At 35.0% G+C, this 16328-nt stretch overlaps 1 protein-coding gene across 5 annotated transcripts in view; it reads left to right on the forward strand.

The window, feature by feature from the left end:
- The window catches only part of mRNA-cap (RNA guanylyltransferase and 5'-phosphatase mRNA capping enzyme), a 548400-nt gene that overhangs the window by 437295 nt on the left and 94777 nt on the right, over window positions 1-16328 (forward strand). For all 5 annotated transcript variants that reach the window (XM_090376079.1, XM_090376080.1, XM_090376082.1 and 2 more), the window contains one exon: window positions 13338-13404. In XM_090376079.1, coding sequence (XP_090232205.1) covers window positions 13338-13404 — 67 coding nt within the window. The remainder of the gene's footprint in view (window positions 1-13337; window positions 13405-16328) is intronic.

The following is a 16328-nucleotide window of genomic DNA, read 5'->3' on the forward strand; positions in this document are numbered from 1 at the left end:
GAAAAAAAATGTTCTGCTGTCGACTCACCTGGTACCTTGAGTCCCAAAAACATAATCAGTAATAATCGGTTTGGCTTTTGGAAGAATAGATCTTCCTTAGATCTCGTGGTAGGCTGAATTAACAACTATAAGAAATGCATTTATCAGAAATGAACATCTCATCATGGTCTGTCTTGATGTCGAGAAAGCTTTTGATATCATATGGTGCTATGGCATTCTAAGGGATCTCCATTCTGTTGATATGAGAGGCCATATTTTACCATATTTTATTCAAAACTTCCTTTGCCACAAGTCTTTCCAAGTTCGATGCCAGCAAGCTCTGTCCTCGGCACCACTTTATTTGCAATACAAATAAACAGTATTATAAACAGCATTCCAAACACTGTTGACTGATATCTCTATGGTGATGATCTTACATTATCTTGTTATTCTCAAAATATTAGCTATATTGAGAGGCAATTACAAATATCAATAAATAGCATTGAACTATGGATGACACAGAATGAATACAGGCTATCAAACCTCAAAACTACAGCCATGCATTTCTGCAACAAGTGCAAAATACATCCTGAACCTGAGTTACATTTGGACAATTATCCTTTACCATTTGTGAACAGTATTCATCTCCTAGGGCTGATTTTTGATAAGAAGCTAACCTTCAAAGAACACGTGAAACATTTAGGAACTACTTGCATTAAAATGAATATACTGTGTCATCTCTAGTACATTGTGGGATGCAGATCATTATACTCTGCTCCACTTATATGGGTCCCTAATTAGATCTTGGCTAGACTATAGAGCACCTGTTTATGACTCTGCTAGGGAGAGTACCTAACATGGCTTGTCCCCCCCCCCCCATCCACATTCTGCTCTTAGGATTGTCCTAGGTGCATACAGAACATCCCCAGTTCAAAGTCTATATGTTGAGGCTCACAAACCTCCACTCAATTCAGAAGAAAGATGTTACTGCTGAAATACTCAGCTAAAATTAAAAGCCTCCCACACTCATCCAATGTGGCCACTACTGCAGCATCATAGGTAATGATTCGCAGTAGGCATGTTTACTGGAATGTTTACTTTCATAATACCATCAGAGAGATCCAGATCCTCCGTGGATTACCTTCACTCCTTCTTGTAATGATTACTTTTAACGATGGGAAAAGATGGTATAGCAGATCTTAACATCCAGCAACTATATCTTGTTCATACACAAAATTATTCCTGCTTTTCTAAGATTTATACTGATGGTTCCAAGTCTGGCAACAAAGTGAGTGCAGCTGCTGTATTTCCTAACATAACTGTTTCTATTTCAATTTAATTGATGAACTCCATGCCATTAAGTTTGCCCTAGAAAATATTTCACTCCTTTCAATCAATAAAAGTATAGTATACACAGATTCCAAGAGTGCCCTTTTTAGCCTTACAGTCCCTTGTTAAAACTAATCAGACATGAGCTAATACGTCTTCACGAGCATCAACAAACTCTTATCTCCTCTTGGATCCCAGGTAACAGTGGTAATCCAGGAAATGAGTGCACTGATGATGCTGCAAAACTTTCTTCCAGCATAGCATCGACATACAGAAAATATGTATGGAACAATGGACACTTCTGCAGAAAAAGCAAACACAACAAGCTATTTCAACTAAACCTGGACTACAATTATGAACTTCTAGCCTCTATAAAAATAGAAAAGAAGTAATCCTAGCCAGAATGCAAATAGACCATATTCACCTCGCTGATCTGTTTCTTCTGACAGGAAATGATCCTCCACGGTGTGCACACACTGCTTGCAACAAATATCAGTAAGGCAAATACTTGTTGAATGTAGCTTATTCGAGTGTTCAACAGTCTACTGCCAGCTCCTGCTCAAACCTATAAGAACCCTTGTCATTTGCATCATTACCTATGTCAGCATCATAGGTAATGATGCAAAACTCTCTGAATTTTTCTCCTACCTTAAATGAATTAAAAATATCATTGATTCTAATTGCTCATAGAGCAGTTATCACATATAACCTGATACTTTGATAGGCACAATATGGCCTAAGTATCCCTTGCACCAGAAACTTCCATAACAACAGCAACAAACAACCACCATCTCTCTCTTGTCTGTCTGCATATAATAACTCAACTTCTAGTGGATAGATTTTCATATAATTTTATATTTGGCTCCGATAAAACTTTGTTTAAGCCATCCTATTCATTAAATATGGACCAATAGAAAGTCGGCTGACTATTTCTTTGTCTCTGTCCATGTGTAATAACTCAACTCTCAGTGAATGAATTTTCACTGAATGAAAAATTTTATATTTGACTGTTTTAGAAAGGTCAATCATGCTATCCCAAATTTCATTAAAATGAGACCAATAGAAATTCATCAATTATTATTATTTTTTTATATATACATATTGCATATGCTATTCATATACTATAGTGCATATTGTAACTGAAGCACTAGATATTATGTCTGTTGCTGTGCACCATTTAAAGGAATGAATGGATAATAGGTGGATGCAAAAAAAAATTATGTTCTCAATTTTCCTATAAAAGCTGTTGCTTTTTGCCCTCCCCCTTTTTGTTATAAATCACAAATTATTACTATTTGCTAACATGTTTGAAATGTAATGCACTCTATACATTAAATAACTTGTTATCACAGCTGTGCAATGTTTTTGATATGTGTTCATTTTTGTTAATAGCTATTGTAATTCTTTTCTGATTTTTCCAAATGGTCAAAACAGTAGACGAGTTAAAATTTGGCTTTCTGCAGATGACTGCATTACTTGCTCCACTCTCTAAGTCACAAATAATGTCTAGTTTCTCCCCAGTTGCAAGAATTTCTTTTCACAACTGCCATTTCAAGATGTTGTTTCAAAATGAAACTGAAATTTGCAGACCACAGAAAATTACATAACAAAAAATCATGACACTTTCAAAGATTACAAAATTAACTTAATTTTTGTTTAGAGCAACTTTGAAAGGTGTATGACTAATAACTTTGCAGTAAAATCTCACTGATTAGTCCTACAATTTCTATTAATAAAAATTCGGTAGGAAAGGCCCAACTTAATTTTCATCTAGTACCAAATGCGAAACTTCAATCATACTGTATCAAGTGGCAGTTATATGCTATTTTCCATTTCAGTTTGTTGCTGCCTGCCTGCACATTCATGTTGTTTCTGCACAAGCAAGAATTAAGCAATTAGCACATGGCTACTCCTGTCACTCTATATTGAATGACTGCAGAATACATGAGTGTAAAATGCTTTTTTTTTTTTTTTTTTTTTTTTTTTTATGCATGTCTAAGCAGTTACAGCACTATACAGAAAAGTAACTTTAGACAAATTCTTAATATAGTAATAGCCATGTAGTTCAAGGAAGTCCCAGGCTTGAGCTGCACTGGGAGGGGGTGAGTAGATAAGAAAACACAAATTATTTGTTTCCCTCCTCATATAGGTAACTATCCAGTTGACCTTTGTCAACTGGATAGTTACCTATGTGAAGAGGAAAGCAAATGATTTGCTGGCTAAAAGAAAACTTCCTACAATCTAGTTATTGTTGTTATTTGGTGTTTTAGGAGCATTAGCAACTAAGACCATATTGCTCCGGGGATATGCGGTGTCATTCCCTGACCTTTCTGCATCCTCCATATTTGGTGGATCACGGGCTCGAACCCCGGTCTAATCAAGAAGCGTGTGCTATGCACTGCTGCTCCTGCCCACCTGGCTACAGAGGCACCTCCCTACAATCTAGTCTAAACCTCTTCCCCTGGAATTTGAATATATTCCCCCAAGTTCTGGAAGTTTGTCTTCTCTTAGCATCACTGTGATCTTGAACTTGATAGGTAAAAAAAAGACATTGTGGCTTCTCGTTAAGAACTTCCTCACTTGAACTGTAAAGCTCATAATTATCATGCTCATTGTAAATGGGAGATTTTAGGTCAAATCATTTATTTTTGATTTTCTTGCAGTAGCCGTTATCTTATACCTGTGCTTATTATAAACAAGTTGTATTGTTTATTTTATGATTAAGACATTTTATTTTTAGCAGACATAATTATAACAGCTAGCAAAAAAAATTTCAATAAAAAAAATGTATTTAACATGCACATTATAAGCTACTAAATTCCAACATATAATAAAAATTGGAATGATATAAATCAACACATAATAAATTAGAAATGACACGAATGCTTTATTTTTTGGTTATTTTTAAATAAACTGATGTAGTTATATATATATATATTTACGTTAGGATTATTTGCATAATGTGGCATAGAATGGGTACTTTGCATCTGTCTTTACTGAAAAAAGACCAGGCTGAGAGAGGTGCAAGTGAGTCTCAGCCGTACTAAGTTAGTGATTTTGAAATTACAGATGACTGTTTATTAGAAAAACTTTCAAGCATAGAGGCAAGAAAGGCTCCTGGAGTTGATGGCCTATGCCCAGTAATTTTGAGGGAGGGAAGCTGTCAGGAAATGTATTAAACCATTGGGGTTAATTATGAGGACATCTTTGGACTCAGGAGAGATTCCTTTAGATTAGAGAAGTTCCAGCATATCACCTATACTTAAAGGCAATTCTAAGAATGAATTTGTGACTAAAGACAGACAAGGCTTTAGTTTTTTCAGGATCATTTAGATAGAAATGGAATCCTGAAGGATACATGGTTTTGTAAAGGGAAAATCATGTTTAACTAATATGGTTAGCTATTTTGACAGAGTCACTTAAGAGCTGGACTTAGGGAATAATTTCAACACTGTTTATTTGGATTTCAGCAAATCATTTGCTCAGTCCCATATGAGCAGTTACTTTATAAGCTGGAACAGGTTGGAATCACAGGGAAAATCCTTAGATGGATATCTGAATGGCTTCGGTGTAGGAGGCAGAGGGTTGTGACAAATGGTAATTTAATTTTTTTCAATAAAATGTTTGAATGAGTTAAAGATATAAAGAACTCTAGTTCTTTCTTTTAATGAAACCATACCCAGCAGTTCTTCTCTAGTGGAAGATTCATTGAAAACCGTACGAATAAAAATGAGCAACTGAGCTGTATCACTGACATCTGTAGATTCATCCAGTTGTAAAGAAAAAGACACGCAATTGTTCGCTCACATTTTTACTCATTTTTTTCAATGCGTCGCATCACAGTATTTCGAGATAATTGCGCAGATCTTGAAGGGCACTTTTAATTTCATTTTTGTTCTTAAAATTTTCAAAAAGAGAATCTGTTATTTCTAAAAATGCATCAGAAAATGATTTGCATTTTTTTGCAAGAAGATGACTCACTTTAAATGATGCTACAGTTACTGCTTTATATTGTAAATTAGATGTTGTGAAGAAATTTTGTTGCGTGAATAATCTGGATTTAAGTTCTTCTAATCAATTTTTTTCTAACATCACTGTTCGGCGGAAAATCCAATTGGTATTTACCATGGAGTGTGTTGAAGTGCCTTTCTAAATTTCCTTTTTTGGGTATAGCCACAGAAGCATTGCAAATCAAACAGCAACATTTTTCTTTCATCATTACAAAAAAGTATTCTAGTTCCCACTCTTGATGAAAATGATACGTTTTGCTCTTTCTCGTAGTATTCATTTTAAATCAAAAGGTATTAAATTAACATATAAGTACTGTCCAGTTATTAAATCAGCAAAATCAATACTTACTGATTAAACCACTTTAAGTTGCACGAACCGGAAAAATATTCTGTCTGAACAGCTAACGTAGGATAATTGATGAAGAGGATTCCCAAATGAGGAAGTTGTTTCCAAAATAACCGGACAAACACACCACCATTTATTGCTCTGTTTGGTTATATAGTTATAAGAATCAGTTTTGAATGCCCTTGTGATACTTCTCTAAAGCTCTTTCTGGAGGTCACAACCATAAAACAATAAAAACAATTTGCACTTTCTGGCTTATTGGGATTTTCTGTTAGTGTAATCTAATTATAAATGGGTAGTAAACTCAATCTTATTGCATTTGCAATAATACCGACAGTTGGAATTCTGTGGGATTTTATGTTATTATGGTGAAATGTGCTCTTTCAGTGAAATCTTCAATCATGCAAAAAAAAAATAAATAAATTTTCAAAATCTGTTCATTCCTATTTTTGAAGCTTCGTAAAACTGAAACACTCCATGTTCATTTCCAATAACAATACAATTGATGCAATTAGGATTGTTTCGATGAAATCTTCGTATGATGAGACTCTTCCTTGCTTCTGTTCCTCTGCGAGGCTGTGTGGCACACATTTTGCACAGGCCTTCCTTTTCCCTAAATCTATGAATAATTTGATGAATTGTTCCTCTATTCATATCCAACTCATCATTGCCTTTATATTCAACTCATTTTTGCCTTTAGCCAGCAGATAGTTGATTGGTGGAACAGGCTTCCATCTTTTGTTGTGGAAGTTGATAGCTTAAATAAATTTAAGGCTGAGCTGGACATGTATTTGGAACGAATGGAGGGATGAAATGGGAGGAGTTTTTTTTTTTGGCTGATGCTGCATAAGCTTGCTTTCTTACCGTGTATCCTCTGCTAATGCTAATCATGAGGGTTAAACGACAATCTCTTAACATAATTTTCTAAACTTTTACAACTCTGTCATTTCAAGAGGCTGACAAGTGCCCACTTCTTGGGTCATCGCAAATATCCTCACATCCATCTTTGTGCCATTTATACCATTCAAACACCCATATGGCTTAACATTTCATTGCCTTAAACAGTTTATAACACTTCATAAATTCCACTGGGAAGACTGCTGCTTTATTTCTGGTTCATAGCCATAAACCTATATCTGATTTCCTGTAATGACCTTTGAAAGGAAGGTCATTACAGGAAATCTTCATTCCTATATCAGCAGGACAATTCTCCATGTCATACTGCTCACATTGTGACAACTCGTTTGAGGACATGTGTCAAAGTTTAATCATCCTGAACATTTGATTGAAGTGTATAAAGCCTTGAATGGTTTGAGCATGCTCAATGTGGATGGGATTCTTCCTCTTGCTCAGAATAACTGCCTGAGAAGGCATAAATTCAAATTGAGGAAAGACAGTTGTAGGATAGATGTGCGGCAGTTTGCCTTTAGCCAGCGGGTGGTTGATTGGTGGAACAAACTTCCATCTGTCGTAGAAGTTGATAGCTTAAATAGATTCAAGGCAGAACTTGGCAAACACTTGGAGCGAGTGGATGGGTGAAATAAGGGGTTTTTTTTTTTTTTTTGGCTGTTGCTATATAAGCTTGCTTTCTTGCATCATGTGCCTTTGCTAATGTGTTCTCAAAGATTGTGATACATATTTGGCACGCTGTTGCTTTTGATTACCAGTAAGCATAAATTTTTTTTTTTTTTTTTCTTTCTTTCTTTCAAATGTGATAGCAGAGTTCAGTTGGAGAATCCTCGTTGTTCTGTCAAGTCAAAACAGAGATGGTGAAATGGTTGTTTTGATGAATCAGCTCACTAGGTTATTCAACATTTTCAGCTTAACTGGCCTTGAATGTTCTACATCTTCAACAGAGGCCAGTTTGAATTATCTTTGTTAGCAGAAGTTGCTTTTCCAAGTTTGTAAGAGAATTTACAAACTAGCTGTTCCTTCAAATCTATCAACCGTAGTAAAACAGAGAAATCACGAGTTTTCAACAGTCTTGCTATGAGTTGCATAAAATAATACTGAAGCAGAAACTGAGCATGGCTGATGACAAAGGTATATACTATCACTATAGTAGCAGAATTTCATTCATTCTTGTCAAAAACAAGGGAAATTTTGGAATTTTTAAATAATACCTGATATATACCATTTGGGAGGGGAAAAATGTAAAAGTTATAATCATTATAAAACATTAAAAACGAGTAAGGAATTATTTGCCTATATTTGGGCAAATAATATCCTTACACTGCTCTACCATTAATATCACATCTTACCCAAGCGCCACATGTAGGATAAAACTATAAATATGATTGTAGTCCTCATGGAAACAGTAGTATGACTGTGAATGCAAGGTTCTACGATCAGCATAGTTAACAGACTTCCAATTGGAAGAGTATGCCAAACTAGCATCAGTATAAGTGACATTTCAGTGGCACTGAAGACCCTTAAGTTGACAATTGGTGATGTAATCTGTAAATCAAAGCAGACTGGTGTTGAAACCATCACAAAATAATCCAGAAAACCTCCAAAGCTGATGGAATATGGCAGGAGAGCTCTGCAAAGAACCATCCGCTCCAAACGCAGGTTGACATCGCAGCGTGCGCACACACACACACACCCCCTCAGTGAGATTATTGGGATATATGCTAGTTCAGTGTGCAGGATGCTACATGATTTGGGTTACCACTGTTGTGCAGCCATCTACAAGCCACTAATTACCCCAACTAATGCCAGAAGCTAGCTTGGTATAAGGCCCTCCATTCTTGGACCATAGACAATGAAAAGTTGTTTTGGAGTAACAAGTCCTGGTACATGATCTGTTGTTCCTGGGTTTTGTAGATGCCCAGAGAAACTACCTGCCAGGCTCTATCATCCTAACAGTGAAGTTTGGCAGAGGCAGCATGATGGTCTGGGGCTGTTTTTCATTATTTGGCCTTGGGACTATTGGTTATTTTGAACTAAACCATGAATGCTGAGGTCTGTCTAGATGTCCTGGATGATAATGCATTACCTGCATTGTTGCAGCATGTTGGGGAAAGCCCATCCCTGTATTCAGCAGGGCAGTTCTCCATGTTATACTGCTTGCATCATGACAGACCAGTTTGAGGATATAAGTGTCAAAGTTTGACTGGCCAGCTCAGAGTTTTTCAATCCAATAGAGAACTTTTGGGATGAATTTGAGGAGAGGCTGCCTGAAAAACAGAGCTTAACTGGCTGCCACTTTTGAGACCGAATAGTTGAAAATATCACAGGGCATTTACAAACAAGTTAATTCAAGTATGCAGTGCATTATATTTCAGGTCTGTTCGTTTTATTTATTTATTTATTTTTATTATTATTAAAATTAATTGAATTTGATCTTTTTCTGTGATTAATAGAAGTGAAAAGTAAATATAGCTAACTTCTTATCAGTTAATTGCTAAGCTTATAACTTTATATAACACTTCATAAAGCTTAGTAGTTTTACTTTCTCTAAACTTAGCCATTCAATTTAATTACAACTGAATATTTATTAATATTTATTATTTATTACTCTTCTCCTGTAAACTCTTTTTCTCTTTTCTTTATATTTACACACATTTTCACACACACACACACACACACACACACACTAGAGTGTCAAATTCAAATGTCAATAATTCAAACGAGCCAGCATTTATTTTTTTTCTTATGCTGGTGCCATAAAATAATTGCAGTGAGTGCCGGTTATTGTGGTCATGTTTGCGAATTGAACTTCGATTGCCATTTAGGCAATTGTAATAAGCGAAAATTGGAGGATTATTATCCACAGGCTATAAAAATAAAGATATGAAGCACAAATTTATACTTTTATTTTACCTTACCAGTTAACTAAATTGATTGATATGTAAAAATTGGAAGAGTATTATCCACAGGTTAGCAAAATAAAAATAAATTTATGCTTGCGTAATTAACATACATACAGTACTACCTAAATGTAACACTTTGTATTCTGATATTTGTGTTCACTGACTTTTTTTTTTTTGGTAAAATCAAAACAGTAAAAAAAAAAAATAAGCGTCAATCAATAACAAAGAACATGGCACGCAGAAATTGCAACTAATACGATATGCGCAAGTGAGATACGGAGTAAAATATTTACGAAGTTTAGCTATAGGAATGAAGAGATTCTGAACTTTTACAGAATTTTATTTTACCATACTGAAGTTATGGTCTTCTTCATCTTTTGAAAGGAAGCAGAAATTTTTAACAATTAAATCGAAGATTGAGATTTTAAACAGCCTTTCAAAGAGAGAAAGCTGGACTTCATTTGCACAATTTATGAAGTTGGAAAATCAACCATAACAGAAATTAAAAACAAGAAAAAAATTAAATTTCTCATCGAAACTTGATACAGATGATGGGGTAAATGAAAAACTATGAAACCCATCCCTTGAAGATGCTGCTTGTAGTTGGGTTCTGGGAGCATCACCAACTAAGGCCATATTTTTCATAATTCTGTGGTCGATTTTCTTTTTGCTGGATGAGAAACTCTAGTTTCGGAGTGAAAAACCATGCTAACCTTACCTGAGACTGACTAACTCAGCCATGTTGTGAAAAAGGCCGAAAAAATTCCTCCCATCATTGACGGGACTCAAACTCAGGTCCTTTTACACCCAGGGTGGGGCGGACAGTGATTCTACAACCAACTGTGCTACCCACAAGGGCTAGGCACGAGCAACAAACTTAATACTACCCAACTCAACTACTCTTGTTGAAAAAGAGTGAGAGATCTAGTAGCAAAGAAACAGTAAAAACAGTAACAAAAAAGTATCAAAAATGGTGCAGCAAAAAATAAGTAATTATTTTCGTTTAAGATCTATTCATATGTGTTTTATTGTGACTGAAAGTTCCATTTGTTTTGTTACATATGAATAAAAATACGTAAGTACAACTTAGTGTTTTTATTTCTAAACTTACTATACCTTTTTTTTAGTCTCCAGAACTTATATTTGATAAGTTTGAAAATCCAAACAAATCAGAAGTTCGTATTAGTTCAGATTATTGACGCTCTACTGTATTATATATGTATTTGTATTTAATCTATTATGAAATATTGGAATAGATGTAAAAGGTATGTCAGATCAGATTAATGCCATCAATTGTAGATTGAACATTACATCAGTCTGTAATCTAATTACTATTGTAAGAGTAGAATTGGTACTATATAGGTATTCAAATTGTATTGAAACATTGGCATAAAAGTACTCATTGGGCCAAAAGAACCTATAAAGACTAAGATAGCCCGTATTGACTTACATTGCTATACCCTAGAAATAAACATAATTTGCAATAAAATAATATATAAAATAGCATAAAATAAAATAATGATTATGCAGCTAATTATTTATAATCGGATACATTGAATGGCACTTTTTCGAGGACTAACACCATTCAATATATCCCACCAATAATTAGCAAGGATTTCTGTTTCTAATTGTTATCTGCCTATTTAACTAGGTCCAAATAATTAAACATAAAGGCAATCTATGCTAAACTTTAAATTTAACAGCAAACAGGCAAGATAACAGATAGCTTTGAAACAAATATACAGAATATAATACAGAAAAAGAGTGCCAACCATAATTTTCACTTCAGTTGTGGCATTTTTATTTATTTTATACATGTGCAAAAGAAAGCTTATGCTGACATAAGGAGAAAGGAGGTAAGAATAAGATAGTAATAGTACCTCAGTTTCCCTCGAATTGTTGTAATAGATCTTGAGGTATAAAATTTTAGAGTTAGAAAGTAAAAAGTGAAAAGCAAAGAAAATAGCTTTTTATAATGGTACTTGGGATATACTGGGAGTGTAACTGCCCGACCCTTTAGTAAGGGATCCTGGTATAAAGGGTTAAAGGATGATTTAATGGACAAAAACAGGATTACAATAATGAAGAATTGTAGATAATAATAAGGAAATAAAAGAAATAACTATTACCAAATGTATGAATATTTAAATAAAATTGACATTTGTAAGAATTTTATAATAATTAAAATAAGATAGTAATAGTACCTCAATTTCCCTCGAATTGCTGTAATAGATCTTGAGGTGTAAAATTTTAGAGTTAGAGAGTAAAAAGTGAAAAGCAAAGAAAATAGCTTTTTATAATGGTACTTGGGATATACTGGGAGTGTAACTGCCCGACCCTTTAGTAAGGGATCCTGGTACAAAGGGTTAAAGGATGATATTCAATGGACAAAAACAAGATTATAATAATGAAGAATTGTAGATAATAATAAGAAAATAAAAGATATAACTATTACCAAATGTAGGAATATTTAAATAAAATTGACATTTGTAAGAATTTTATAATAATTAAAATAATTCATCCTATCTGATATAGTAATAGATTGTAATGATGGTCTGTAATTTATTACTATATCAGATAGGATGGATTTGCTTTTTTCGCTTTTTACTTTCTAACGCTAAAATTTTATACATCAAGATCTATTAGAGCAATTCAAGGGAAACTGATACTTATGCTTACCTCCTTTCTCCTTATGTCAGCATATGCTTTCTTTTGCACATGTATAAAATAGATAAAAAAAACACCACATCTGAAGTGAAAATTATGGTTGGCACTCGTTTTCTGTATTATAATAATAATAATTCTTTCAAAAACAACTTTTAAGGCTGTAGATGTATTGAACTAGCCTGAGAAGGAGATCAAAACTATAAACAAACAGTGTCAGCACTTGTCTATTACCCACCACTATCCAAGCAAAAAACCAGTTAGTTGCAAAAACAGTGACAAATTACCTGACAGGTTCTAATGCACAATTTCTCTACAAAAACTTTTAAGAAAAAAATCATTTCTGAAACTATAGCAGTAAAATTTGACTATATTTAGGAAGGTAGAAAAAAATTTCAAATTTTTAATCATTGTTTTAACGTTAATGCAGGAACGTTATTTTCAAGATTCACCTATTGGGTGAACCTTGAAAACCCAGTCACCACCACCAAATTATGTTTGTCTTTGCATGTGCCCATCATATTAAAATGAAAAAGGACTGTTCTTTCTATTGAACAAAAACTTCAATTAGTTGGTAAACCTGAAAAAGGTGCTTCTTCAAACTATTAACTTTAATGAATATCTACTTGAATGCATAGAACAATTCCATACTTTCTGTGACATAATGCTTTGAAATTATAAAATATATAATACATTAAGTTTAATATCAAATCTTCTCACAGTTTGGTATTCTTTTATAATTAAGAATACATTAGGTACATAAAAAAAATTCCCCCATACATTATATGGGGGAATATATATATATATATATATATATATATATATTTATTTATTTTATTTTTTTTTTATATCTTTTGTTTGAATTATCTGGAAAAATTTCCCAATTGCTTCAGATAATCAGGCAGCTACTATAATCAATCAAAAAAAAAAAAAAAGAAAAAAAAAAGCATAAATTAGTATCCTTAAATGGCTATATAGTCTCTCTTTCATTCCTAATGTGTTGAAGCTCATAAAGAGGCTATCAAGAAATATTTTTTTAAATTATATAAAAATAGTTTTATATTTGCTGAGGTTATTCGATGCAAATAAAGTTGGGAGGGAACAATCAACCCCCTGAGCTAGCAGGATGCTCCTTCATAATATTTGGAACCATTGCCATATATTTATTTGCATATTTTTTAATATTTATTTCAGCCAAATATCTGAGTCCCGAGGGTATTTATACGTAGGAGGAATGGACTCTCCTGTTTCACAGATAAAGGTAATTTTATTTGAAAATTAATAAAAGTATATTAAGCTTTGGAATTTGAAACAAACTTTCTTTGTTGCTTGCCAAAAGGGCATTAGTTCTTTTTACTGCAGATATTTTCAAAGATTCGAGAATTCTGTTAAAATTTGGCAGAAACACATGTGGTAGCTCAAAAATTCATTATTACTCCCTTGTTTCTAATGGTATAGTAGTCACTGTTTGTCACCCTATGGATCTGCAGTCAGGCTGGTGAGATTTTCACTTGGGACATTTAATTAGCCAATATATTTCTTCCCATTCAAACCTAGAATACACAGTTTACAGACATGGCAGAAAGATACTTCATTCCTTTAGTTACCATGAAACATTTCCCAGTCATCAGTCATGCCTGACAGCCAATTTAAGACAGCAGGCCATTGTTATGAGCCGACCAGGCTAGCCAAGTGGTTAAAGTGCCTGCCTGGCAACCCAAAGGTCGTGGGTTCGAATCCTGCCTCAGGCTTGGATCAGAGTAAAATGCAAAAACTTTGGCAGGTGCTTTATGGCCACAGAAGCCGATGCACCAACAACTAACAAAAAAAAACATTGTTATGAAGAAAACTTGGACCAACCATTTCTGAAGAGGGCAAAGTTGATGGTTCAACTGTTGATGATCCTGCTCAGGTAGCTAACAAACTAAATGAATATTTTGCATCGACATTCACACATGAGGAGTTATTCAGGAAGGGGAATGCCATAGATGAAGTAAAAACTGGCAGTGAGCTAGATGATCTTGTAATAATTGAGAGTAAAGTGGAGGAGAAATTGTTGAAGATAAATACAAGAAAGGCACCTGGGGTGGATGGGATCTATCCAGTTGTATTAAAGGAGGCGGCAAAGGAAGTAAGCAATCCCTTAGCCATAATTATGAGAGCTTCCTTGGACTCAGGGGAGGTACCCACAGACTGGGTATGTGCAAATGTAACCCCAATTCACAAAGGAGGACAAAGGCTGCCACAAGTAATTATAGACCTGTGAGTTTAACTTCTGTTCCAAGAAAATTAATGGAGGCACTGGTTAAAGAAGCACTGCACGATCATCTTGACAAGAATTCAGTTATAGCTCAGACACAGCATGGTTTTGTTAAGGGAAGGTCTTGCCTGACCAATTTGATTGGATACTATGATGTAGTCACAAAAGAATTGGATACAGGGAATAACTTTGATATTATATATTTGGATCTTAGAAAGGTTTTTGATACTGTTGCACGTGGAAGACTGCTGCACAAATTGGAGCAGTGTGGCATTGGTGGCAAATTGTTGCTATGGATAAAGGGATGGTTGAGTGGCAGAAGACAGAGAGTGATAATCAATGGACACTGCTCATTGTGGACTAATATTATTAGTGGAGTCCCTCAGGGTTCAGTGTTGGGTCCATCGTTGTTTTCTGTATTTATAAATTATATCGATGATGGTATATCAAGCTTAATGTCCAAGTTTGCAGACGATACAAAGGTTGGCAGGGTTGTTAAGGACACTACTGACGCTATGCTGCTTCAACAGGATCTGGAAAGGTTGAGCAGATGGGCTGAGAGGTGGCAAATGAAGTTTAACATTGACAAATGTAAAGTACTACATATGTGAAACAGCAACCCCAGAGCAACGTATCAACTCTGTGGTACTACACTGACAGTGGTAGAGAATGAAAAGGACCTGGGGGTAATTGTGCAGGCGGATATGAAGTTCTATGAGCAGTGCAGACGGGCTGCAAGAGTAGCTCATGGTGTCTTATCAATGATATACAGGAATTTTTCTAGCAGGCATAAGGAGGTGATTATTCCCTTGTATAAGGCAGTGGTCAGGCCGCACCTTGAGTACTGTATACAGGTCTGGAGGCCTCATTTCAAGAAGGATGTAGAGCTGCTGGAACGAGTACAGAGAAGGGCAACAAGGTTAGTAAACGGAACGAAGGGTTGCTCTTACGAAGAAAGGCTTGAGTTTTGCAAATTACAGTGTCTGGAGACTAGGCACCGGCGAGGTGATCTGATAGAGGTGTATAAAGCCTTGAATGGCTTGAGCATGCTCAATGCTGATGGGATTCTTCCTCTTGCTCAGAATAATCACCTGAGAGGGCATAAATTCAAATTGAGGAAAGACAGATGTAGGATAGATGAGCGGAAATTTGCCTTTAGCCAGCGGGTAGTTGGTTGGTGGAACAGACTTCCATCCCTTGTTGTGGAAGTTGATAGCCTAAATAAATTTAAGGCTCAGCTGGACAGGTATTTCAAACAAATGGAGGGGTGAAGAGGAAGGGGTTTTTTTTTTTTTTTTGGCTGATGCTGCATAAGCTTGCTTTCTTCCATCATATGCCTCTGCTAATGCTAAAGTCTACAACAATATCTTTATTGAAGCAAGCAAAATCATTTGATGGTCTAATAGAACATCCAAACAGAAAAATGCTAGTTAAAGCATACTGTACTGGGTAAACAGTGCAATGGCTGTATTTTAATATGTATTTTTTCAGTTAAATTTAATTTCTAGTGTAGCTTGAATCTTTTTTAAAAACATGCTTTTTCCAAAAAATCTCATGGTGTGTGTGTGTGTGTGTGTGTGTGTTTGGCTTTTCTCTCTCTCTCTCTCTCTCTCTCTCTCTCTCTCACCTTTTGAAATCAGTGGTACAGCTCCACCACTGTGTCCTGCCCCAGTGGTGAGGGCTGCACCCAGATGTTGTCATCAGGACAAAAAGGAGCTTTTGTGGATTCAGCTAACTCTTCAGCTCTGATACCTATAGGTTTGACAATCATGGAAAATGACAACCTGGAAAGATGATAATCCGAGACATCAAATTTGACTCCCCATAACTAATCTTACCAGCCTTTCTTTTGATGCATTCATTGTCAAATAAAGTTTTATTCAAATTATTTCCATTTCTTACCCAAAAAAGCAAAGAGCAATTTT

Source organism: Mastigoproctus giganteus, chromosome 6 (assembly GCF_048544385.1).
Source record: "Mastigoproctus giganteus isolate SK-2022 chromosome 6, ASM4854438v1, whole genome shotgun sequence".
NCBI lineage: Eukaryota > Metazoa > Arthropoda > Arachnida > Uropygi > Thelyphonidae > Mastigoproctus > Mastigoproctus giganteus.